Genomic DNA, 27,754 nt, shown 5'->3' on the forward strand with positions numbered 1-27,754 from the left:
AGGACCTGTCCCTGGTGCTTGAGCTGACTTTTGGGTACCCCATGCTGGGTTGCCTTACCCAGCCTTGATGCATTGGGAGCTCTGTCCTGCCTCAATTTGATGTGCCATGCTTTGTTGACACCCATGGGAGGCCTGCTCCTTTCTGAACTGAGAAAGAGGAGGAGTGGAGAGGTGGGTAGATGGGATGTGTGGGGAGGAAATGGGAAGAGAGGAGGGGGGGGAAAACTGTGGTCAGTGTGTAAAACAAAGAAAGCAGGCAAAGAAAGACATAACGAGCAAGTCCGTAAGTAGCACCTGTCCATGGCCTCTGCATCAGCTCCAGCCTCCAGGTTCCAGCCCAGCTTGAGTTCCTGTCCTGACTTTTATCAGTAATGAACAGTGATATGGAAGTGTAAGCAAAATAAGCTCCTTCCTCCCAAACTTGCTTTGGTCACAGTGCTTTATCACACACAGCAGTAGAAACCCCGACTAAGGCATGTAGTGAAGTTCTATGAAGGCAGCCCCCAGCAGGTAGTGCACGAAGCTGTGATGGGGATGTTAGAGGCACCAGACATACGGACGCTTTGTTTGTTTTACTGAGCTTCAGAATTTCTTTGCCGCAGTCTTTTTGTTATTCTTTTATTCCTCTCTTTTGGAATGGAAATGTTTACACTGTCATTGTACATTGGAAATTTATAAAGTGTTTTAGATTTTTATAAGACCTCACAACTGAGAGTTTGTTCTGAGTCAGAGAAGACACTTTGGATTGGGACTTTTGAACAATAATACAACAGTTAAGACTTGGGAAACTTTAAATATGTTTTTATTAAATGAAATTATCGGTTTATTTGTGTGTGTGTGTGTGTGTGTGTGTGTGTGTGTGTGTGTGTGTGCATGCATGCTGTAATGATCACAGTACACATGTGGATATGGGAGAACCCACGGGCGTTGGGCAGCTTCTGGCATTGCTGCTTTTCTTCCAGCATCCAGGTTCCTGGGATCGGACCAGGTCCTTACGCTTGCTTGTGGGTACCTTTACCTGCTGAGCCATCTTGCCAGGTTCAGCTCATTCTTAAGAAATACATTTTGTTTAGTTCTTTGAGAATTTTATAATATTTTGATAATATTAACTCTCCACCCTGCAGCTCCTCCTAGCTCTATCCCCCTTTCCTACCCACAAAACTTGTGTCTCCTTTCTTCTTCTTTATTTCATAGACACATCAAGTCAAATTTGTGCTACCCATATATTCTTGATCGTGTATGCACTCACTCAAGAGGGGTCCTGCTACCAGTGGACCAGCCCTTAAAGAAAACTGACTCTCTCTTCCCTGGAAACTCTCACCTGCTAGTAACTATTCAGCTAGGTGTAGGACTTCGTGTCCGCCTCCGTCACCATGTGGGGTTTCATCTGGCTTGATCATGCATGGGTCTTGTGCATGCTGTCACAGTTGATGTGAGCTCACATGTTCAACTGCCCTGTCGAATCACAGTTTCTTTGTAGTCATTCAGAACTTCTACCTTTTAATTCAGAATTCTCAGCCTTAAATGAGACATCACACTCCCTTTTCCAAGGCTCAGAGATCATTTTAAATGAAGCATATATCTACATATATTAATGTTAGTGCCTGTGTTGTCTATTTTCTTGGATGAGTGTACCCCTCCATTCTTCTCCAATCTCACTGACGACCTGGCAGGGCAGGGATGTCTCAGGCTTGGTTTCTGTAGGGAAGTGGCTTCTATTTAGGAGATGACTCTCCAAATTTTACCCCTAATGAGGATGCAGTTTAACCAGAAAAACAGAAAAGCACATGGGTATCAGCTTTTGTTTTATCCTTAGGTTAAACAACTGAAGACAGTTTAATTTATTATCTTAAAGATTACAAGCAAGACAGAAGAGCTCTTTGCCACATGATAAAAGCACAAGAAAATAATTCACCAAGTTATAAAATAGTGTTCTTGCCTGGGAATCTACTACATCTTGTTCCAATTGTGTGATCTTGCTCAAGAGTTTGACGTCTTGGTGGCTTGATGCTTTTGTTTGTACAGCAGTGAGAATGGGACCTGTATTTGCTCATAATGGTGTGGAAGACAAGTATGGTGAGCCATTTGGAAGTGTTCAAAGTAATTTGAAGAGCTATAATAAAGTAAGTTGTTATTATTTTGCTATTTTCATAATTCTGCCTTCTGTTCTGGTCTAGCTCACTTTTTGCTCAGGTAGAGCTGTTGGGATGGTTGAGGTGTCGCATGCAGGAGAGTCTACTGACTCTGGGGACTTAGAGAATTTGGATTACATTTGCTCTAATTCTGTTGTTTGGCATGGGAGAAGCGAATTTCTCTTTAATCTGTAACTAGGGTTGATGACAGAGTGGTTCAAATCAAAACAAAATAATCAGAGAAATAACTCAAGTAAAGGCTTCAAGGAGTTTTGGATCATTATAAGCATGTGACAAAGGTTAGTCTGTGAAGCAAAATATCCCAACTCCTCTAAATGAATAGCTGATAGTCTGACAAACAGTTGTGGGAATAATTATTGTTTAAGAAAATATGAATTTCATAGAGGGAAGAAATTTTGTCTTTTAAATTTGAGGCTGTAAATGTATGTAGTTGCCATGGAAGTCTGTTTCCCAAGCAGTTTATCATTTCTCAAACTCTAAATAAACATAGCCTACAAGTGACAAGTGTCCTAGTTTGGTGATGATATAATACTTAAGTACTTCAGGTAGTTGGAAAAGCTTTGCTCATTCATGATTTCTTTCTTAACTTTCCTTACTTTAGTGGCTGAAGATAAATACATAGAGCAATTTAAAACATTGCTATTAAAAAACAACACCAGCAAAACACTACCACCAATATTAGCAGGGAATTATAGGTGATGATAATGATATATAATTAAATTAAGCATGTGTACTTATTATTTACCAAGTGTTAAAAGCTCCTTAAGTACTTTATATCTTAATGGATTCATTGCTCATGCTATAATATGGATAAACGTCTCCTCAGAGTTAGGAAAGCAACTTCAATAATAGTGGTGTTAAGTCACTTGCCTAAGATCCCCCAGGAGCAATTCAAACCACACAATGAATCAATAGACCTAACCTCAGAGAATCCTAAGGAAGCAAGTGAGGAGATACGTATCTACCCCCAAGAAATAAATTCACTTTGAGATGCAGCAGAACAACAGATGTCTGATAAATTCAAAACTGCCCAATGAAAACTTCTGCAGTTTAACCAAAGAAGATTTATGCAGCAGAGAACTAGATGAATGTTAATGTATTGTCCCAGTTTCATTTACAATAGCCTAAAAAAAAAAAAAAAAAAAAAAAAAAAAAAAAAAAACAAACAAACAAACAAAAAAAAAAAACCCTTATGGGCGATAGGGTTTATTTAATTCACAGTACCTTGTTACAGTTTATCATAGCTGAGAAGTCAAGGCACAGAGACTTGAAACAGTTGGTCACATCCACAGTCAAGAGCAGAGTAGGTATGCATACATACTTCAGTGCTCAGCTGACTCTCTTCCTTTCATTTAGCCTAGCTTATGAATTAGTCCTACCCATACTCAGGATGGGCCTTCCCATCTCAGTTGACCTAACTAAGAAAATTCCTCAAAGGTTGGTCTCATTCTCACAGGCCAACCTATTCTAGACTGTTGTGGAATAGAGTATTTGTTTATCTATGTAAAGATAAGTTGCATTTGTTTGTGTTGAAAAATAATTAACTATTGTGGGGGGGCATCACACCCATTTCCCCAGAATACTCTTGAGTAGAAGCGGCAGGAAATATTAGAAGGATAGAGGGGGAGAGAAACAGATAGAAAACACAGGATAGTCTCAAGAGGGCCTGGATCCTAATCCATCGGGCCCTGACTGTCTCTGCCCTAGGGTTTTAAAAGGAATGCCAAGGGGTGGGGCAAAAGACTTACCTCCAGCACAGCCAAGTGCAGACCATCTTAGACACCTGGTACTTGGGCCTATGGCTCAATCATTCTCTCTATGCGGACCTGCTAGATAAAGCCTAAATGGACTCCAACAAACTATGTAAAGATGTGTTGCATTTGTTTATGCTGCATTTGTTTAACTATGTAAAAATATAAAGTGAATGAATGATCAATAGCTAGGGAGAGGAGTGATAGGTGGGGCTGGTGGGCAGAGAGAAAAGGGGAGCCAGCCAGCCAGTTGGGGGTCAGTCAGCCAGGGGCCAGTCAGTCAGACACAGAAGAAGCAGAAAATCAAGATGGACATACGTAGATGAGGTAAACAGACTTCAGGGAAGCACATAGATTAATAGAAATGTGTTAGTTTAAGTAAAAAACAAGTTATCTAGAAAAAAACCTAAGCTAAGGCTGAGCATTCATAATTAATAATAAGTCTCCATGTCATTATTTGGGGGTGGCAGTCTAAGAAAGCCTGCAACACTAGACAATTGCCCATGAGACTGTCATTAAGGTTGTGTCAAGTTGACAATTAAAACTAACCAACACATGTTGTCTCAAAAGATGGCCATTCAATTAAATCTTCAAAAGAATATAAACACAGATATTCTATGATACTGTGGTTCTAGATCAAATGGGTTTATCACATTGAGGAATTAGAACTAAAGGAATGCATCGAGTACAGTTAGTGTACCAGTTCTGTTGTTAATACATCCCAATAAAGATTCAGTACATGCTCTACCAGAGGCACATAAAGCTTAAGGAAATGTGACAGGCAATAGCATAGCAGACTACACCCAACAAATCAACTCTTGGCTATTTATAATTCTATTACTGCTTCAGAAGAAATTAGCCTAAACCATCTTCCATATCTGCTCAATAAGTTAGTGCAAAGGGCCTCCCATACCTAGGGAAGTACAGCCTGGTTTGGTGTGCAAGCAGGTTGTAAACGGAGTCGACACTTGTAGCTAAGCTACCCAGTTTCAGCCAACTGCAATGGCTGTCACCTCAGCCTATCAAAATTACTGTCATTTCAACCAATCCCATGTAGAAGGCTGTCAAATTAGTCTCCACCACGGCAAATGCCAGGTATCACCAGTTAGGTGATCTCTGTATATAATGTTCAATCATTCTGCTCATGAAATGAACCCAGCCTGAAGCATCTGCAGTCTGGAATACTGCCTGGTTTTAGAATGTTTTTATTGCTCAAATAAATTCAATTAAATTGTGTTAGGATAGTTTTTTCTTTTAGCAACTAGGGGAAGAAAACTCGTTCAGTGACTGGGAAAACAGTAATCATGAGATGGAAACTAAAAATAGTTTGTCAACTTTCTGGAACCCACACCATGCAGAAGCTTGGCAGATGTTTTACTTTTATGAAATTAATGGTGAAAACAGAGAACTAGGCATGGTGACCCTCAACGGAAGTGAAAAGGGAGTAGAGACATAAGGATAAAGCGTCAGAGTCTAGAAATGGCTGCCTCATACATACCAGGTTATTTTCTTATCAATGCATGACCCCTGCAACCATGACTTCCCACCTTGAAGCCAAGAGAGAGTCCAAACAGAACCAGGAAGAACCTCCTTAGGACCACATTTCATCTGTTTTTTTGAGTTTATATTCCAAATTTCTCAGCACCCAGTGAGTGTCCTGCCAAACAGACAATACTGAATTCCTAGAGGAGTGGATAAAAATATTTTTAGGTTATTAAAATTCATACATGATTAATTTTTTTGAACTCCTATTTCAAAGGTTTATGTTTCAGTCTGCTTAATATCACGGCTCAGATGGTCTACACCTGAAGTCCTCTTTGAGAACCAACTTGAGCATTTTCTGGTTTTCTCATTTTGGATCACATGTCTCAGAAGTTGAGGATGTGGCAACTCAGCCTTTTGAGTGCAAAGTTTAGTAGGGGAGGGATGGTCTCCTTAAAAAGTGTACGTAGGCAAAAAGTCTCCAACCTAATATAATCTCCGCCCCCAGTACATAGCTTTGAGTTTGCTTTTGTAGAGTGTGCTCACCTTTCTTGCCTTCTTCTTCCTTCCTTGTCTCTGACAATATCATTTTATTTTTTCTTTGAGCATATATAGCAATTATGACTTCCCATAACAATTGAACAACTTGGGCCATTGCTACTCTTGCTCATACAGCATTGTGCATCCTCCATTATGCTTATCAGTACCATGGTGCTTACATTGCCACATCTCTAATGTGATCTGAGATGAAATATCTGCAGCATTGCTCTTTCTGCTTAGGATTTCTGTGGGTATTCCAGGGCTTTTGGACTTCCATATGAATTTTAAAGTTCTTGAGTCAACCCTGTATGTAAATGGCTTTCAGAAATGTAGCTGAGTTCATTATAAATTTTCGAAGTCCCAGAATATGAGATGTTCTATCTCCATGTTCTAAGTCTTTAATCTCTTTCCTCAGCTCTTAAAGCTTTAATTGCAAGGGTTGTTCATCTTCTTGCTTAGATTTATTACTAAACTTTTTTAAAAAAAATTTACTGTGAATGGGGTTGTTTTTCTGATTTCTTTCTTCATATCTTTGTTGTTGGTAGTGGAAAAGCTATTGATTTTTGGTCTTTGCATATTCTGTCTCATTGCTGATAGTGTTTATCATATTTAATAGTTTTAGAGGGTTTATTTATTTATTTGGTTTAAAAAAATCACTTTATTTTTATTTATGTGTGCCTGTGCATATGTGTGCTGTACCTATGGAGACCGGAAGAGGCCATCGGATCCCCTGGAGTTGGAGTTACAGGCAGTTGTAAGCTGTCTGATCTGGGTGCTGGGATTTGAACTCTCTTCCTCTGAAAAAAACAGCAAGCGCTCTTGATTGGTGAGCCATCTCTCCAGCCCCAAGTTTGTAGCACACTTGAAGGATCATGCTGTCTTCAAAAAGGGATCTGTTGACTCCTTTCTTTTCCATTTTCTTTCCCTTTTCTTTCTTTCTCTTGCCTTCTTACCCAGTCAGAGCTTCACACACTATAATGCTTTAAGGGTGGCTGCTCTCAGGAACCAAATCTCCTTGATTTTGAGGGAAATGCTTTCAGTGTAATGCTGCTCTAATTGTGTTATGTACAGCTGTTATTATGTATGCTGAGGTGTGCCTCTTGTACTCCTAGTTTCTTTAGCGATTTTATCATGAAGAAAATGAGGCTTATCAAGGTCTTTTTGTGCATCCATTTCCAATGACCCTGTAATCTCTAACCCTGAGCTTAAGCACTGTGTTAAATTTCTTGATGGACAGTTGTCGAATTACCTTTGCAGTTCTAGAATAAAATCAACTTGGTAATTGTGTGTGATCTTTTAAGTGTGTTGTTCTGTTCTGTTTACTGGTTCTTAGTTGAAAATTCTACATCTATGTTAACCAGAGAAATTGGGCTCGAGTTTTGATTGTGTCTTAGTTTGATTTTGGTGTCAGGATATTGCTGGCACTGCAGACTGTGCTCCTAGTATGTGCTTCCTCCCTGTTTGTGGAATAACTCGAAGAGCACAATGTTTGTTCTTTGCAAGTGTGATGGCATCCAGCAGGTTTTCTGTCCCACCCTGGCCTTTGCTTCCTTGGGAGACTTATTGCTTCAAACTTGGTGTGTGCTATGCATCTTTTTAAATTATATATATCGTACTGAATGAACTTTGTGGGTTATATATGTCTCAGAGTTTATCTTTTTCTTTGAGATTTTCTAGCTTTGTGGATCATGGGTTTTCAGAATACTCCCCAATGAGCCTCTCTATTTCATCTGTATTTGTTGCAATGCTCCATTCTTCATATTTAATTCCATTGTTTCATATCTTTTCTCCTTTGGTTAGCTTAGCAAAGGGTAGGTCTGTTTTGTCTTTTGAGGGAATCATCTATTGTTCCATCGAATCTTTGTATTGTTCTTTTATTCTCCTTTTTTCCAATTTCTGCCCGAGTCCCCCTTGTTTGCTCTTTGTCTACTGATTTTGAGTTTTGCTTGTTCTTACTTTTCTAAGGCCTTTAGGTACATGATTCAGTTAATTATCTGAGATTTTCTGATTTTTTTTCATGTAAGCACTGACAGCCTTAGAACTTCATCTTACACTTGTCTTTGTTGTTTAACACTCAAATACTCCGATCACTGTATTTTCTTCTAGGAATTTTTATAGTTCCTCTCTAGTTTCTTCAAGAGCCTACTGTTTATGAATGTTTTATTCAGCTCCCATGCATTTATGTGGTTTGATATTTTCCTTGCTATTGATTTCTTATTTTATTCCCCTGTAATGTAACAGGCTGTGAGAGTTATTCTGATTCTTTTGTAGTTGCTAAGACTTGCATTGTGGTTTTAAAGATTCTGTCTTTTAGGAGCATCTCTTGGGCTGCTGAGAAGGGTGTTTTCTCCAGAGCTGTTGAATGGAATGTTTAGCAGAATGTAGATGTTTATTAAGGCCTTATGATCTATGGTGTTATTGCAGTGTGGTTTCTTTGTTGAATTTTCATCTTTCTGATCTCTCTCTTAATGAGAAGAGTGGGCTGAAGTCATCACCTGCTCATATGGGCCCATCTTTTCCTTCATGGCCAGTAGTGCTTGTTTTGTGGAACTGGTAGACCCCATATGCCCTGCCAACTTCCTATGTTGTTTTGTTAAACCCATGGAGTCAACTCAACATTACTGGTATACACATGGGTGAGGGTTTACTGGAACCTGGATAGCCTCTCAGGTACCATGTTCTTAAAGAAAAATTACTTTCTCCTAGTGACCACCTATTGTCAATAACTCCTCAGTGAGGTGTGGGACTGTGTGCTCACTTCCTCCCTCCATTTAGGATTTTTTTCTGGCTTAATATTGTATATGCCGTTACAATGGCTGAGCTCAAGTGTACAGCTGCCTTGTTGTGCCCAGAAAACACTATTTTGTTGCAGTCCTCTACACCTCTGACTCTTCCAATATTTCTGCTGCCTTTGCCCAGGTGATCCCAAGGGAATGTGACATACACAACCAACCCATTTAGGACTAACTACTCAGCAATCTCTTATTCTCTTCATGCACACCAGTTTTGGGTTCCTGTGTTGTTATCTATAGCAAAAAGAAGCTTTTCTGATGAATACTTAGAGATGCACTAACCTAAGAGTCTAAAGAATAAGTCAGTAAGAGTCAGTTTAATCCTACACTCGTTTAGCAGAATAATAGTAGTAGGTTCTCCTCCAGGCCCTATGACCTATCTAGTCATTGGGCTCTTGACTCCAATGTCTTGCCATGCCACCAAGATGAGTTCTGTCTTGTAGAGTAGGCCCCAAATACAGTCAGAATGGGCCTCTTTACTCCCTAAACATTGTTTCTATGATTGTGTCAACAGGCGTACCCTGCCCGGCTGGTTGCTGTCATAGCTCACAGGTTTCTCAGATGAGTAAGACTGATGATTGCTTTTTCTCTTCCTGTAGCATACACAGTACCTTTCAGCATCATGAAAGCTAGCCAGTAGGGATGAACTTTGAGGCCAGTACCCCCTTAATTTTTCTTTGTGTTGTGACATAAGTGTGGGGTGTCTTTAGCAATAGAGTCTCACCATCAGATTTTAGGGGTAACCAAAAAGAATGGCAATAGCTGTTGTGACATATGCCACCTAAGACAATTCACCTAATTTCTTAGATAACAGTATTCTAATCAGTGACCCATATCATATTATACTGTACAACAAGTCTAATAAATTATGATGGACTATTAAAAGTATTAGCTATTAAGCTATGCAATAGCCCAGTATCTGTATTAGTAAGGAAATTCCTACCAGCTCCTACCAATTCAGCATTTAATCCTGTACTATATATACCATTACTCAAATATATTTTTGTGGTTCTGCTTTAGTCATAATTTTCTTATAAACGAAGATTTGTTACATACATAATAGGTACTTGCATATGTGTTAAATTAATACCAAAGGAGAACCATTTATTAAGTACCTAAAATGAAAATAATTTTATATGAAATTAGAGCATTGAATGACTTAATGGTGGAGATAGGTGTAACGTCACTGTTTCCTAAAGAGATTCTTACCTATTCGGTTCAGATACCAGACGATCCCTCTATGGCAATGGTTCTCAACCTTCCTAATACTGTATCCATTTAACACAGTTCCTCATGGTGGTGACCCCCCCAAAATAAAATTATTTTTGTTGCTACTTCATAACTGTAATTTTGCTACTGTTAGGAATCATGACATGAATGTCTGTTATACAGAATATCTGGCATGTGACTCCTGTGAAAGGGTTGTTTGACCCACAAAGGGGTCACAACCCACAGGTTGAGAAGAACAACTGCCCTGGAGTTTTACTTGGCTCTTTGACATGATTTTTAAAGCATCTTTATGTGTTATTTGAATAGTATATGTTGATTCCTCTGTTGATACTTGCACTCATGGTTCTACTATTGCAAGAGAAGTTCCCCACACATGAAACTTCTGGATGATTCTTGTTGTATAGTGAACTTTTCAATAGTTCATATACATAAGGTGGGGTATGAATTTGCTCATCCCTAACAAAGATCCACATTTGCTATTAGAATAGAAATACTAATTCTTCCTTAAGATGAATAACTTAAGTATCATGAGTACACACAGTGCCAAAAGTTAATAACCTGTATGTTTGAAAATCCCCAAGTATATGCTGTTCTTGGAGCAAAAGTTAGTAAATGTCAATGAAGCTACCTCATACATTTTCCTTATTTTTACCTCTTTTAGTGGAAATAACCTATAAAAGATCTTTTTTAAATGTATATTGTTGTTATCCCTTTATTACCCCTCAACTGAAATTTGCTTAACCAACATTGATCATTTGTCACCTAAATGTAAGAAGTTTGTGGAATGCAGTGAATAATTCATATTTTAGAATTTTTAGTTAAAATCATATCCTACATGAAAAATAAGGTTATGGATACTTTTTGTAAAGAACTTGAAATTCTAAGTCTTTGACATCTTTTTCTAGTTAGGTAAGGAAATGACCAGTGGCGGTTCTATCTCATTGCATTACTCAGTAGGACTTTGGGACTGTAGCAGCTTTGCTAGGGTGGTGGGACTTTGTTACAGTCTCTTGGTGACTTCTGTGATGGCTTTTCCCCCTCTGTCTAGTTTTCCATTCACTTTGAAAGAAGATAGCATCTATCAACAAAATATGTTTGCAAAATCTATGTTCAAAACTGTGGTGTTTAATTCTTCTTTTGATGAAATTTTAATGAAATGAAGTTTAGAAAAATAGTCTAGAGAGAGCATGGTGGTGCATGCTTGCAATCCCAGCTTGTGGAACTGAGGCAGAAGATATCTCTGGCTAGAGTGAGTGACCCTATCTCAAACAAAAATGAAATGGAAACAAATGTATACAGTATTCCAAAGGCACACATCGGTTCTAAGCTACAGGTTTTTCCTTCTTTGGGCGAGGGGTGGAATTTAGAAGAGAGATTTGATCCAGCATAGCCACATTACAGAAATGTACAGGAAGAAACAAAACAAAGCATGACTGGAGGAAAGATGCTGAACTGCAGGGTGAGGATTGCAATGTAACGATATGTGACTCCCTGACCGAATATTCCATGCCCAAATACTCTACCTTACTTTAAAAAATATATTCCCAAAGGTTAAGTTGAAAATAAAATATTTATATTTCTCTGCCTGGTTCCCATTTCCCCTAACTTGTTCTACTGCTGGACTTGGAGGAGGTCCCTGTAGCTGCTTAATAAGAAACTTCTGGGTATTTCCAGAAGAGGGGGAGCTCATGAATGGCTGTTAGTTTTATAAAAAGCATGCAGAGTAAATCCAAAAGCTTAAACTTCCTTATACATAAGAACCCAACCCAAAAAACATCAACATAGTTAATAAAATTCATAGTCATTTTATGCAGTATTCAGTTTGTGCTCCAACTTCCCCAATTTACCCTTAAATATCCTTTACCACATGTTTGTCTAGTGGTACCCAATCAGAAGCATATACTGCAGCTGTTCTTCTGTCCAGCAAGCTGGCCTGACATACTGACTGGATTAGCTGTGCTGCAGACATCTTATAGATACACTTGACCACTGCTTCCTCCTGGAAGCAATTATTCATCTTTGAATATTTCATTTTGTTTTCCCTGATACTGTTTCTATAAAAAAAAGACAGGATATGTGGAGAAACAGTTTGGATGCCATTAGGTCATTGGTAGTTACATTATTTAGTTGAAAGGCAGAAAGCGTGACTTTATGTTTAACATTAGAAACATATTTTTTCCTTTTGTGCTTTAAGGTATGTCCCATAAAAGCAGTTATTTAAAAATAGCTTAAAGATTCAATAAATTCGGGGAAATCTGTCAGGAGTGCAGTTTCATGAGCTTATTATATAACGTGCTCATCAATCCTTAGGTTTCACACCTCTCTGTGCCACCTCAAGTTATTATTTTTGTATCTGATTATACATTTCTGAGAATCACATTATGATTATGTATTTTCTTGATCTATATCTGCTTGCATATTCCTGTATGTACTGATAGATCACTGCTATAATTATGGTGTTGTTTAACTGAAATCCCAAAGGTTCATGTGAAGGATGTTGGGTCTCCAGATTCTGGGTAATGGTGAAGCCTCTGAGATATGAAACTGGTTAAGAGGCAATTAGAACATAGGGTACCATCACAGGGGCAGATTAGGGTTGGATGTAGGGTTGTCCACTAGAGTTATGACTTTCTTGGGAACAGGGTAGTACTGTAAGAGTGGATTGTTAGAAAGCCAATCTGCCCTACTGTTGTGGACATTTCTGTATATGGATGTTGCCCTTTCCCACTTCCGTGACCTGAAATACAGCTAATAGAAGTTTTGTCAACAGCTGAAGAGATGTTGGCCCTTAGAACTCCAAAACTGTGATTTAAACCAAAGCTTTCTTTATAAGCACAAGGTATTTTGTGCTTATATTATACTGTGCAAAACTGACTGATGAAAATATCCTTTCTTCATTCTGGGATGTGATCTTCATTAGCTCCAAGGGCAGGATAGTATGGCATGTGTGATGGTTTGAAAGAAAATGGCCCCCAAAGAGAGTAGCACTGTTAGGAAGTGTGGCCTTGTTGAAGTAGGTGTGTTCTTGTTGGAGGAAGTGTGTCATGGTAGAGGCAGGTTTTGAGGCCTCATATATGCTGAAGTCATGCCCAGTCAGACAGACCACTTCCTGTTGCCTTTGGCTCAAAATGTAAGAACTCTCAGCTCCATCACCATATCTTCCTGCATGCCACCATGTCACACCATGTTGATAATGCACTAAGCCTCTGAAATGCAATCCACCCCAATTAAATGTTTTTCTTTATAAGTGTTGCCAGGGTCATGGTGTCTCTTCACAACAATAAAAACCCTAACTAAGAAAGAAAAGGCAAACTAAAGATAACTTGCATGGTATGAACTTATGTGTAACATTTCTTTATATATTTTAGTTAATTAATTTGGAGTTTTGATGCTTTTTTTTTGCTATTTTTGTAAAGTAAAGGCTAATAAAAATCAATAGTAGGAAGTAGGATCATAGAAACTATGTGTCAGGTAATTTCTGTCGTGATGTAAATCCCCCATGGAGGATTGTGTGTATGCTTCATTTGTTTCTTCATTCTATCACATATTTAAAAAAATATTGATACTATCTAAGGTTAATTGTTCAATCTAAATTATTTTGTCAGGGCTCTTAATTATATAGCACAAATCCTATATCTAATAATTAATATTTCTTCTCAAATTGGTTGGATTGAGAAATGCCCAGAGGTAAGTAAAACACATCACTGGGCATGGCTGTGAAGGCATTTCCAGAGAAGACTGACCCACCTTTAAAAGGAGTAGCACCATCCCATAGGCTGGGATCCAAAAGGGAAGGGGAAAATGCCAGATAAAGCCATGGCAAGCATTCTCTCTCCCTGCTTCCTGCATGCTATGAAATGAGCTGCTCTGGGCTGACACACTATTCCTGCCATCAATAGAAACCCCTGAGACTGTATGCCAAAGTAAATATTTCTCCTTAGGGTGCTTATGCTGTGTTGCCACAGTGACAAAAAGTCTGACTGGACAAGAAAATTGGCACCCAATGTGGAATTGTTGCTGTGAGTATTCCTGAAAACAATTCATAAGTAGTTTGTGCAAGAAATCTGAAAAATTTAGAGATGCAAGATAGAAAAGCTATAGATGGATATGATTTAAGCTTAATGAATAGTTCTGGTGATAACTCAGAAGACTGGAATTCTGGTATGATTGATAGTAAAGACTGTGGTCTTTAGGTTTCAAATGGAGATGGGGGCTTGTTTGGGAATATAGGTCATTTACATTAAATTGTAGAAAATAATTTATCTATATTTTGTCCTTGCCCTGAGACTTCATGCTAAGTTGATGCTGAGTGATGGGCTAATTAATTTGCATGAGGAACTTGCAAGGCAGTTCATCTTTATAATAATGTCATTCTTTCTACCTATTCCTAGCAAGTTTATATTGCAAATTAGGAACAAGAAGCAAAGCAGAAGAAGACCTCTGTAACTTGGTCTGACAAATTGTTATGAAATTTAGGCTATAAAAACATTGTTGCTAATTTTACATTGTCTTTCTTATTTGTATGAGATGTATTTGGGTACCTATGTATATGGGGTGGGTATGTGTGTGTGTGGGTATCATATAGAGGCCAAAGTTTGACTTTGAGTGTTTTCCTCAGTTACTCTCCACATTATTTTTTGAGACAAGGTTTCTCATTGAACCTGGAGCCCAGTGATTCTGCTATAAGAGCTGACTAACAAGTCCCAGAGATCCTCTGTCTCTGCGCCTCCAGCACTGGGATTACAGGCATAGAGTACTATGTCTGGCTTTTTGTGGATGTACTGCGTAATTCTGTATATCAACTTGACACAAGATAGAGTCATCAGAGTAAAAGGAGCCTCAGCTGAGGAAATGCCTCCATGAGATCTAGCTTTAAGGCATTTTCTCAATTAGTGATCAATGTGAGGGGGCCTAGCCCATGGTGGGTGGTGCCATCCCTGGGCTGATGGTCCTGGATTCCATAAAAACAGGCTGAGAAACCTAGGGGAAGCAAGCCAGTAAGCAGCTCCCCTCCATGGCCTCTGCATTATCTCCTGCTTCCTGGATCCTGCCTTGTTTGAGTTCCTATCTCAACACCCCTCAGTGATGAACAGCAGTGCTGAAGTGTAGGTCAAATACACCCTTTCCTCCCCCAATTTGATTTTTGATCATGGTGTTTTGTCACAGCAATAGAAACCCTAACTAAGACAGTGGAGGTGCTAGGAATCCAAAGTTGGGTCATCATGCCTTCTTAGCAAGTACTCTACCTACCAATCTATCTCCCCAGCCAATAAAGCATGGTTTCTGAAGAAAATATCAGTATTACAAAGGAGCTGAGTACTTTACATAAGGGTAACAGGAAGGATCCATGAGGGGCTCTCAGGAAGTATACAGACTTCAACCCATAGGCTCAGGGTTTGAGATGGTAAACTTACTTGAAAGATGTTCTCTTGAAAAGGGCATCTCTGGACTCTGCTTACATCAGGTTGCCTAGTAAATTTACTCCCCATATTTATTTCACTGTGTTTAGCCACACAGGCCCTTGGAGATCACTGCAGCCATAGTCTACAGCATCCCAGCTACTTCTAATGCTGGGTGCAGATCTTGATATCACCTGTGCATGGCTGGTTTTGCACGTTAGTAGACTATGTTTACATTGTGGGGTGGATAAAACACTTGGAGATGTGCTTGGGTCTCAAGTTGGCTAGGAGTCATTTTATCACTGTATTTTAAAGACCAATATTTATTTGGTTTAACCCTAGGTCTCTGAGCTATCTAGTCTCTGGTTCTTAGTCACCTAAGCAGTACCAGATGTGGGTTCCATCTCATGAAGTGATATCATGTATTGGTTGGTTACTCCCACAATATTTGTACCACCATTACCCTAGCATATTTTGCAGATAGTACATCATTGTAGATAAAAGTCGTGTGGCTGACTTGGTGTATACATTTCTCTTTTGATACCATGCAGAGTATATTGAACCAAAGACAATGAAATGTAGGGGTGAAGACTCTATGTAGGCACCAGCTCAACATCTCCATATTCAGTGAGTTGTATAATGTGTTCAGCAATGGGGTCTTGCTGTCAATTTGTGGAGAGCAACCTATTGTCTTGACAATAGTTTGGGTTGATTGTGAATTTCCGTGAGATCCTTTTTGCCAACAACTCAATTGGATATAACCTAGTCCTGGTATTACAAGTTTCATTTGGTGACAAGAGCTGGTCATTTGGAACTCCATCTCCCCCATTATTTGGAGACTTCATTAAGATCATCTTCATATATTTTAGGAAGTTTCTCTGCACTAGGTTTCCATACTAACCCTCAGATGCCCCTTAATTCTAGTTGTCTCTCCCCACATTCCTTTCTTTGAGTCTGTCTCCCCTTCCTTCCTCACTTGATCCTCCCATTCGACCCCTGCCCAGTCCCCAGTCTACCCATAAAACCTATTCTGCTTCCTCCTTCTAGGGAGATCCACATCTTTCCCACCTAGTCCCTTTCTCTATATCTACTATTCACATGAAAGTAAATACATACCATATTATCTTTGTGGGTCTGGATTACATCAATTAGGATGATTTTTCTAATTCCATCCATTTGCCTGCAAATTTCATGTTGTCATTTTTTAACAGCTGAGTAATACTCCACTGTGTAAATGTACCACATTTTTCTTTTATCCATCATTCTCTTGAAAGATTGTAAGAGCCAGAGGAACAGATAATTTACTATGAGATTATGTCTCCTCAGAATGTCAGAAGCTACACTCATAAAGTCTCTCCAACATGCCTGCCTAAACATAGTGGAACAAGGATGAAATTGATAGACATGCTCATGTGGGTAGGCAAAGCCCAGGAGGCTTCAATCCTACACAAAAAAGTACAGGCAACTAAGGAATGGGAGGAATAGTCTTATCCAGAAAGAGCACACAAATTGCTTATCTAATACCAATATCAGCCCTGCAAACATACATACAGGTAGCAGTGTGTATGTAACAGAAATTAATGAAAAAGAGGCTATGACTTTGAAAGCAAGCAAGGAAGAGTATATGAGAAGTTGTGGAAGGAGGAAAGGGAAGTGGAAAAAATGTAATTATATTATAATCTCAAAAAAAGTAAAAAAAATAAGGAATACTTTGTTATTTCTTATTACTTAAAACTTTAACTTTAAATTTAATTCAATGGCATTTATTTCAATAACCAGAATAGAGTTATTAATTATACCACACATACATAAATTTGGCATATGAAAGAATAATATGTATGCATGATTGATATATAAAGGTTTACTATGTCAACCTTAGTGGTAAGTATATACTTAAATATGTATAATTCTTTAGAAAAAACAAAATGCTTTATGACCATAGAAAATATTTTATGTAAAATTGGTGACATAACTCATGTAAATATTTATATTATTTGAAGACATTGAAGATTTGACAGTGAATTCCAAGGCCATTTTAATATTTAATAATTTAATTTTGTTACTGAGACTTTACCAAGTGAGATATATGGAATTTTAATGTACATATGATTATATATATATATATATATATATATATATATATATATATATGTCAGCTTATGTAAGATTTATGTAAGATTCTGGTAAAATCTCTTCTCTTTACTAACAATTTATAGACTTCTGAATTTCTTATCCTTTTTAATGAATGTTTGTGGATCCTTCTGATTAACATTTTTAGTAATTGTATGAGATAAAGGGTTCTGAGATGATCTTTGCATGCATACATATCATTGGACTTATACCATCTTTAGCTTATCTCCAGTGAAGCAGGAGCATAGGTAAAAAGCTATGTATATGAGTCCCTGCAGTCTCTGATCTCAGGCAATCCTGGGGTCTTAGACTTCACTATGCTTGGACTGTGGGCAATGACTCTAATTGGATCTTGGCTCTAACACTGGGAAACCATTATCACAAAACCCAAGTCCTCTATCCCCCTGGAGATGCACAGTGATCTTTTAGGAAAACATGAGTGAAGGGCTGAATTACTTCAAGAAGAATGTGACAAGAAGCCTAGTGGTCTTCCCCAAGTGGGGTGAAGCCTTCCTGTGTGGGGAGCTGAACACAATTTCACTGTAAATCGGAGAAAATAAAATCCTTCTGAGGGTGTGTCAGAGAGACTGGCAGCCAGCTGCCTACAGTTCTGAGGAAAATGGAAAATGTAACTAGTAAACAGGCAGTAGTAACAGTGAGGTTCTAAACCAGAGGCTGGTTTGCGCTGCTTGGTAGATTCTTGTTGCTTCTGGTAGAAAAATTGATGAGACAGAGATAAACTAGAGGTAGTCAAACAAAACAAGTTAAGCCTTGAAGGTTGTGACACTCTCAGCCTCTCAGACAGCAAGCAAAACAGAAATCAATGAAGACTGTGGCTCAGGACCACAGAAGAATCAGAACAAAGCCCTGGAGTACTGTTTGTGGAGAGCAAAGACACACTGGAAGGTTGAAGGGCTGTCCATGTCCTCTCAATCAAACCTTACTAGATTTCTAGAGAGTTGAGCACATCACACCTCCTGTCATAGAAATCCAAGGTTCAGAAGGTCTTCCCTCTTAGACACTAGATGTTTCTTTTCACCTCTGCCAAAGGAATACATTGTCAGTAAAACCCACCGAAGACTCACAAAGCCAAGGAGCCTCTGCTATCAACTGAAAAGACCAAAAGGACCATCAGATGAGGATATCTCAGGCTCCTTAGACTCACCAGCAGGAAGCAGGATGAGAAACTAAGTGAAGATATACTACTTTCATGAAAAAAAAAAATGGAAATATCAGGCAGATACTCAATAACACATGTAATTAATATGTATTGAGAGTCATAATAAACCAGTGGATTAAAGAAACTAAAAGAAGGAAAATTCAAAGCATGGAACCAGAAGTTTAGCGGGATAGGTGCAGACCCATGGGCAATTGTTTCCAGATGTTGAGACTTCATGAAAGAGCATGCAACATCTGGATCTCACAGGTGCATGAACCTGTGGTCCCAGCCAACAACTCACACCTGTGTCCAGCTCTCCGTCCTCCTCATAGAGTACACCCACGTGAGTTACTATTATTGTATCTGCACAGATATTAATAGGCCTTCTGTATGGACACAGGCTCAAGTGAGGCTTATTGGTCTCATGTAATTGTTTCCCTTCAGCTTCCCAAACAGGCTGGGTTGGATGATGAAGCACATGAGTCAAGTACCGTTATGTCTCTAGTGTTCTACAACTTTAGTCATGTGTCCATGTATATGTTGTAAAACCATGTGGACACTATGTGCAGAGAAAATGCAAGGTGTGAGAAGGAGAGAGAAAAAAGGAGTGGGGGATTGTGAGGATGATGGGGTTGGGGTTGGAGCTTGGTTAGTAAGGAGTGGAAATGGACAAGGGGATCTCTGTTAGTATCCATCAGCTCTTTGTCTTCTGGTTATGCGGTCTATTACTCCCTATATCTTCCTGGGCAGTAATTATGTGAGCGAGGAAAATCAGGTTTTATGAAAATGTGGCTACCCTAGGAAAAATTCATTGTTCTTATTTGTTTTAGAGAATCATAACTTTGGAGGATTGGCATATTCTGTTCTTAGAGAAAGTCCAGCTACTCCATAGATACTTCAAGTGTGTGCTAAATAGATTTTTTATGAACTTTGCTTTTTATTTCTCTCTTCTTCCACACAGGACTCAAAATTTGAAAGAAAAGGACTCAGCCAGAATATTCCCATGTCATGTTTGAAGAAGGGAGAACCATTTGAAAAGTATGTTCCCTAATGTCTAGAGTTCGTACCCTGTAGTGTGCACATGTGTGTGTGTGTATGTGTGTGTGTGTGTGTGTGTGTGTGTGTGTGTGTGTGTGTGTGTGTTTGTGTATGTTCCTATGAATTAAGTAGGGATGGATTGCAGGTGATAGGTATCTCTAGGTTGATTCAACTAGAGGGTCAGGATCTGGGGAACTATGTCCTCATATCATCCTGGGATAGATCAGTATTCTTCATCTCCAAGATGTTGGAGGGTAGGTATTCTAGCCTTGCTGGTGTAGCTGAGAGCCATGTGTGACTGATCTCTCAGAAAATATTCAGATTCTTGGGTCAGTATAGGAACCTCCAAGATGTGGGCACAGCAGTCACTTCACCACACTGTAGCCAGAGCAAGCGTGTGGTAGGAGTCAGCATTCAGCTGGGATAGTCTCATAGCATTTGCCTGCCTGTGTGTCTTTTCACAAGGCTGTCAGCATACTTCAGCATCAGTTGCCTGTCAGTGAGGCAAGAATTATAACACCCTGTTGGGTATCCTGGGGGTTGACTGAGGTAAAAAAATAGAGAATGTCTGAAAGAGTTTCTCTGAGCATGCTGAACACTCAATGCTGCATCATACTGAGAACATTAGTGGTTCTCAGCAAGGATCAATGTCATCCCCAGGGAACATTTGGCAACATCTAGTAACATGTTGATTATGGAAACTGGCATTAGCTAGGTTGTCTAGGAGTATTCAGTGGGCAGAGGACAGGATTCCACTAAATAGCCCGGCAGTGCATTGAGCAGCCTCCACAACGAAGAGTTACCTGGTTAAAAAGGTCAATAGTGGTGATGCAGAGAAGACTGCTGTGCATTCTTTACTATGACCTCCCTTATTGTGTGTTCCATCTGCAGTGCAAATAGGGTAACCCCCAGGGTGGGGCCTGTCCCCTGCGAAGATGACGTAGTGTCTGAGACACTGGCTGCGCAGTTAGGATTATATATTACTAAGGTGTCATTTCTATGCTCAACTAAAGACCAGTGGAGAATGGAATAGCATCCTTTATGCGCCCAGTGTTTCTAATGATAGGACTTTGTACTATGGAAATTGCCAGGGAAGTCTATAAGACTTTACATGGGAGATAGCTAATTCCAGGCTAACAACAAAAATAGGAACTAACATAAATAGCCAACAATAAGGGACAATTTAAAAAAATTGTGGTAGACAGAATTAAACACCAGAGATGCCTAAAAATCTAGTTGTAGCAAAAATACGCATATAGTGTACAAAGTAGAGAATAGAAGTTAGAAAACAATATGTACAGTGTCAATTTCACTTTGTATTAAAATTAATAATTTAACTGTCTAGTTATGAAGAGTAGAAGCATGTATTTTGCAGAGGTTATATATAGTCTGTAGGTGGGTAGGAAAGTTTTGATAATACACAGCTAAGCACATACACAACCAGAATTTTGTAACTGCAATGTGAACATATTTATAGACTCAACCAGCCTTAGATAGAAATTATTTGTAGGAGCTGAAAAGATGGCTCAGTGGTAAAGAGCAAATACTGCTCTTGCAGAGAAGGCTTAGGTTTGGTCCCCATTAAACACATTGGGTGGTTCAAAATCACCTGTGACTCAAGATTTAGGTGATCTTATACCCTCTTCTGGGCTCTAGGGATTCTGCATTCACATATACATACCCATATCTACACACACACACACACACACACACACACACACACACACACACACATACAAAATTTAAAATGAAATAACTAATAATAAAAAGGAAGTATTGGTTAAAAAATAAATAAACCCAATAAATATAATGAAGACATACAGCTGTTTGTCTCCCCTTGTCATGTCTCTAAACAACACAGCACAAAGCTATTTGAATAAAAAAAATGCATTATATTCAGTATTGTAAGTCAGGTAGAAATAACTTCACCTATAAGGGATCTTATATATGTAGGCTTTATGCAAATAGCACAGAATTGTAAATAAATCTCTTGAGCATCTCTGGGTCTCAGCATCTGGGAGGGAGTGTCTTAGAACCTGCCCTCCCAGGTATACAGAGGATGGCTGCTATTTCCATCATAAAGTTAATAATGCCCCATCAGAGGGTAAGACAGGAATGATGGTCTACCTCAGGACTTGTCTTAGGGTTTTATTTTGATTGGGGCTGGTTTACCATTTCAGAGACTTAGTCTGTTATCATCATGGTGGGAAGCATGGCAGTACACAGGCAGACATGGTGTTAGAGAAGGATCTGAGAGTTCTATATACAGATCTAGAGGCAGCAGGAAGAGAGAGTGCCATTGGGCCTGGCTTGGGCTTCTGAAAACCAAAGCCCATCCCCAGTGACATACTTCCTCCAATAAGGCCACACCACCCAGGAGTGCCACTCCCTATGAGCCTATGGGGGCCATTTTTATTTAAATCACCGCAGGACTCAAGGCAGACAGGATCTCATGCCTGCTCCTGGCTTCTGACCTTGACCACAATTGCTTTACAGGAGCTTAAGTCAACAATGTCTCTGGGTACCTGCTTCTTCCTTTTTAACTTTCAGGAAATACTTTTAGAAAACTGTTCACTGGGGTAGGGGTGGGAGGAAGTGGGCTTATTACCAGGGACCATATTTTCTTCTATTTATTTATTTTGCTTGTTTCTTTCTCTCAGATGATAATAGTGAATATAGTATGTAATTATTCAGATTAATATTTGGGGATATTTCTGAATGCCTTGCAATTCTTACCAAAGAAACAAAGAAAGAAACTGAGGGAAGCCATTTCACTGTGGTTAACATGGGATGTTTGATGTTTACTAATGAAATCTGTTTACCTTCATAACTGTATAATAGGGCCATTAAAGACAATAGATACAGTAGTTTAAAAGTAATAAAATTTACAACAAAGTGTATTTAATTTGAAATTGGATTGCCAGCAAATGGGTGTCCTAATGAACCCCTGTGTCAATGTAGCTCTAACCACATTAAGGGAGATAATTTGTATCACAGAGACTGAATCAGCAGTGAGACCCCAAAAGGCTATTCCTCTGGTGGGGGTACAGTCATTGTCACAGATGGCCCTGCTGATGGAATTAAGCTTAAGTCAGGAGAAGTGGGAGATAAGTTCCTTCTTAATTCAAATGCATTTGGGAAGGCAGGCAGATGATGTCAGGACTTGAGAAGCAAACAAACAAAAAAGTCAACAATGAAGAACAATCTTGAATAAATTGAGTATGCTATTAATAAGAGGGCAAGTACCCAGAGAGCATTTTAAGGAGAGAATTAGAAATTGATCTCTGACCCTTGTGTTAAAGACAGAAAATGTTTTTGTCATATCAGTAAGCATCTATTTTCAATGAATGCTTTTCTCAAGGTTTCATAAACAATTTGTTGGATCAAAGAAGAATGGGTAGCAAAAAATTAAATGACAAGAAATCTTATCAAACACAGATGGCCCTCCACATTTGTGGTTTCTGCATCTATGCAATCAAGTGCTAATAGATGGAAAATGTGGTTAGATCTATGATGGCTTCAGCCATATTGAGTATGTCTGTTCACTCTTATTGGTATACTATAGAGACAATGTAGTATAGCAGCTATTTATAAGTTTACATTCACTAAATCTCTTATTAATAATCTTTCTAGAGCAGTGGTTCTCAGCCTGTAGGTCATGACTCCCTGGGGTCAAAATGGCCCTTTCAAAGGAGTCACCTGAGACCATCAGAAAATACAGATATTTACATTACGATTCATAACAGTAGCAAAATTATAGTTACGAAGAAGCAGTTGAAAATAATTTTATGGTTGGGGGTCGCTACAACATGAGGAAATATATTAAAGGGTTGCAGCATTAGGAAGATTAAGAACCAGTGATCTAGAGATTATTTAAGTATATGGTAAGAAGTAGGGTTGGAAAGTCATTCACAGGCTTGAGAGGGCTTGCACAGTACCAGAGTTTGCTTTCCAGCACCTACACGGTGTGACTCAGTTACCTGTAACTCTAGCTCCAGGGAATCTGATGCCATCTTCTGATCTCCAAGAGAGTCTGCAGTCACAGGCATGCATATGCATGTGTATGTATGTGTACAATTAAAACAAAACAAATATTGAAAAAATATGGTATATGTGCATATATTTTAACTATGGCATTATTATATAAGGGACATGAACCTCTTTGGATTCTGGCATTCACAGGGAGTCCCCGAGCTGATTTCCTTCAGATAAGGGAAGACAACTGCATTTGACTTCTTGGTTATTTCTGAAACAACTGACACTTTAATTGCTGGGAGCTCAGTAGCTTATATAGCATGTCATATATTTTATGGGACTGTACTTCAAAGACATTGCTTGAACCAAGTGCAACACCTGCAGTGTGGCATTTAAAATTCTTATTTAATCCAAGAAAATACTTAAGGAGAACATCAGACTGTATTATGAATCTAGAGGCAAAGCTTTTCTTCATGTCTCTTTTCAACATCTTTTCTTTCTTTTTAATTCCTTCTCCTACCTGCTGCTCCAAGTCAGCTGTGCACTGCAGATGGGAATCCTTACACAAAGGGCAGTCTCATGGAGCAGTGCTCATTTCCAGAAGCAACTAAAGAATCCCAAAGAGCAGAAGGTGCTTGCTACAAGGTGAGCACTCTCGACTGGCTTCTCCTGATGCAAAATATTAGATGATGGCATCCATTGTGTGACTATCCTTACCTGATCTTTTCCTTCTAAGGGGTTCTTCAGAGAAAGCAGGTCTTACTAAATGTTTATGATACTAATTCCATGCTAAACCACAGGCCAAAAGCTGTCCATGGAAACATATGTAGTATTCTTCATCACAGGGTACCAATATGACCAGACTCAGTCTCAGCTGTACATGGGACCTGCCACCATGTGAATGACACAGGCTTGAGATTTGACGAATCTGCATTCCCCTTCTCCTACTCTGCCTGACATGTGCTTGACAGAGGTTGTAAATGCAAGAGAGATTGTGGTATAATTCCTCAGCCTGGCATTTCTGCCCCCTGGTCACCATTCGATTATCTTCCAAATTGCTGTGTTTCGGAGAGATAAAGATTCTTTATGGCTTGCTAACTTGAAACAACCACAAGAGCCGGCACAGAGATGGCTAGGCGACCATGCAGGGTAATTCCATCGGAAAATGACAAAATCTTTGTTTGTATGACATTTCCAAAATTACTACAGAAGATGAATCTAAAACACAAAATGTCACATTTGGCATGCAAAACTATCACAATATATTTCAGTATAAAATTCATAGAGGCGTTTAATTTAGAATGTGTTTAATAACTCCGTCTGCCTGCATCGGTAATCCTGCCTTGAGGTCTAAAAAGATTGTCTTATTTATTCAGATGGTGTTAATTTTTAAAATATTTTTGGAAACCAAAATATTAAGGTTAAGTCTTTGTTGTTAATTAAGATTTTCTAATTAAACCAAAAATAATTGTTATTCTGATTAGTTTTTAAGTATGATTTGAATGGGAAAACAAAAGAAATTGAACAACTTTTCTTGTTTACACAATTCTAGAAGCATACCATGTATGGAAATATACATTATCTCAATAAATTCTAGGCAGGATTAAGAAGTCTCTCCTGTTAACTATAGATTAATCCAGCAGTACCACCACCCTGGATGGGACAGTATCACGCTCTTAAAAAATGATATTATTTGTGATTGAAGCACAAAGTCCCAGTGAATTCTTCAAGGTTGAATTGTTCAGAAACTTGTGAGTCTAGAAATTAAACTTAATGTCATCTTAATTCTCAACAATCCTGTTTTAGTGTTTACCTAATCTGAAATAATAGTTCGTTAAAATCATGAATTTGTATAAACTTTTTGGCAATTATGGAACATGGAAATGGCCTGCTTCAGTAAACCGTGAACTAGCAATGAAATTCAAATGTTCCCCTAAAAGGTTCAGCACTGTCTCGGTTACACTTCATGGGCTAAGACTCAGCCTTGATTTTTTTCCCCTTTCTTGTTGTGGGAGGGCCTTTCATTGGAAGCCTGTGGGCCAAACTGACATATTGAGAGTATGATGGATCAGGTGAGGTGTGAGTCTGACATGCTTTGCCATTCACTTATCAATGTGGCATTATTACCTGTGATTAGTATTGCTTAAGATTGTTGCCATTCTCAGGCCGTGAGTGAAGCTTGCTGCTAGGGTTTCCCATTCCCTAATATCTTAGCGGGCATGCTGCGTGGTTTTCACAAGTGTTGGATTCCTGCTAATTCCATCTTATTATAATAGATGAATGGTTTCTGATGTCACAGCTTATTAACATACCATGCTTAAACACTAGCTAAACTTTCCTTCCCATCATCGGGGAGTTTGCTTTTTGACCTCTTAATTATACATTGTGGGGCCTTGTTTGTTATCATTGTTAATACCTGACAATTACAGGTTGAGTAAAAATAATTGTCTCCCTTATTTGCCTTCTGAAAAGCCCATTGTTGCTAATTGCTTGGTTTTACCCAGTTCCTGTGTAACTCAAGAATTGTGCCTTTTATGTAGGGTAAGCAGTCTCGGGTGCCTTGCCTACAAATACAGATCAGATGTATCAGGGGCCTCAAGGACAAGGTTCCCCAAGGCTCCTACCTTCTCAGAGTGTCTCTGCTCAATCAGCTGGGGAGCCCTGTCTCACAATGGTGTCAGACTGAGCAGCTGAAGACGAGAACACGTCCAGTTCATCATGGTGGCAACTTTTATGATGTGGGGCTGTATTTCCATGAAAGCCTTTCCATGGTAAGCTGATCTTTTGTGAACACATATTACTTTGTGTTTAATTAGAGTCTGCTGTCACTGTCTGTCTACCTTCCCTTTCTGTCCATGTAGTTATAGAGAATTAACCTGCTCTAATCAACCCAAAGGATCTTATTCACACACTCTTCCATGATCACATTTACTTGCTTAACAAGTATCTAATAAGCACCTTCTATCAGTCAATCTATCTATCTATCTATCTATCTATCTATCTATCTACCAATCTATCTATCATCTATCACCCATCCATTCATCCATCCATCCATCCATTTCAACTCCTGTCATAGGTAAAGATATATTTAGTCTTGTGTCCTTTATTTGTCAAGAATGTTGTAGGGATTATTGATCTTCCTGTTTTCAGGGTTTCTAAGCAGATAACTCTGGCACACACATGGTGTGTGGTACATGCATGTGTAACGTAGGCAGCCAAGAGTTGGAGGAACTGTACAGATAGTAAGTGATAGGTCATACTGCTGTTCAAATGCACTCTGGAGGGGAGAGTGCTGGAAGAGACATGGTGGGTGAGTCTAGAAGTGATCCTGGATAAAAGGAGGACAGCAAGAAGTGAGTACAATAGAAACACTGAAGGCAGCCTCAGCTTCCCCTGGAGCATCTGCACTGGACAGATGCTGTCTTCCTGGGTAGGTAAAGTGGGAAGAGAGAAAGGAGAGTGGATTCGTCTTAGAAGCCCAGATCATGCTTCTGTACTAGGAGCATGGCAGTGACTGTTCACAGAAGGACTGCCTTTTATTCTATTAAATTATTATAAATATTATCAGAACTGACATTGGTATTGCAGGATGAGGTTCAAGGAGAAATATCCTCTACCTGAAAATAGTTTCACTTTTAACTTTTCACTACATTAACATTATAGCTATGTAAGAATTTTGGGATAACTACCCCTGACTTTTTTTTCAGTAACTATGAAACACCTCCATAGCAAATTGTGAAGATGGAAAAAAAAACCCAGCATCAATCAAAACCATACCATTAGACAAAAAGTGTCAAGTACCAAATGACCACTCTGTGATTTAGAAGTAGATTGGGTTAAAATAAAAACAACAAACAAAACCAGCAAACAAGCACGGTTCATTTGGAAGATGGGCACTCAATGGGTATGCTCAGCTTTAGACATGTTAGAGTAGAGACTGAGGTAACAGCCAGGACAGCAGAAGGTGCTTTGAAACAGGGACATAAGAATTCATTTGAGAGAATTGTTTAATGGAAAGGGGACCTTGACTGACAAGATTTAATGGAGGGCACCACCAAGCCCCTACTATGGACCACTTAGAAGATGGGTACAATGATGCTGTCCT

General features: G+C 39.0%; 1 protein-coding gene across 1 annotated transcript in view; it reads left to right on the plus strand.

The window, feature by feature from the left end:
• Nucleotides 1-27,754, plus strand: part of Ofcc1 (orofacial cleft 1 candidate 1) — a 292,427-nt gene that overhangs the window by 62,818 nt on the left and 201,855 nt on the right. Inside the window, exons 8-10 of the mRNA XM_028855629.2 lie at nt 19,598-19,675; nt 24,175-24,294; nt 26,190-26,420. Coding sequence (XP_028711462.2) covers nt 19,598-19,675; nt 24,175-24,294; nt 26,190-26,420 — 429 coding nt within the window. The remainder of the gene's footprint in view (nt 1-19,597; nt 19,676-24,174; nt 24,295-26,189; nt 26,421-27,754) is intronic.

The sequence above is a fragment of the Peromyscus leucopus genome, chromosome 5 (genome assembly GCF_004664715.2).
Source record: "Peromyscus leucopus breed LL Stock chromosome 5, UCI_PerLeu_2.1, whole genome shotgun sequence".
Classification (NCBI taxonomy): domain Eukaryota; kingdom Metazoa; phylum Chordata; class Mammalia; order Rodentia; family Cricetidae; genus Peromyscus; species Peromyscus leucopus.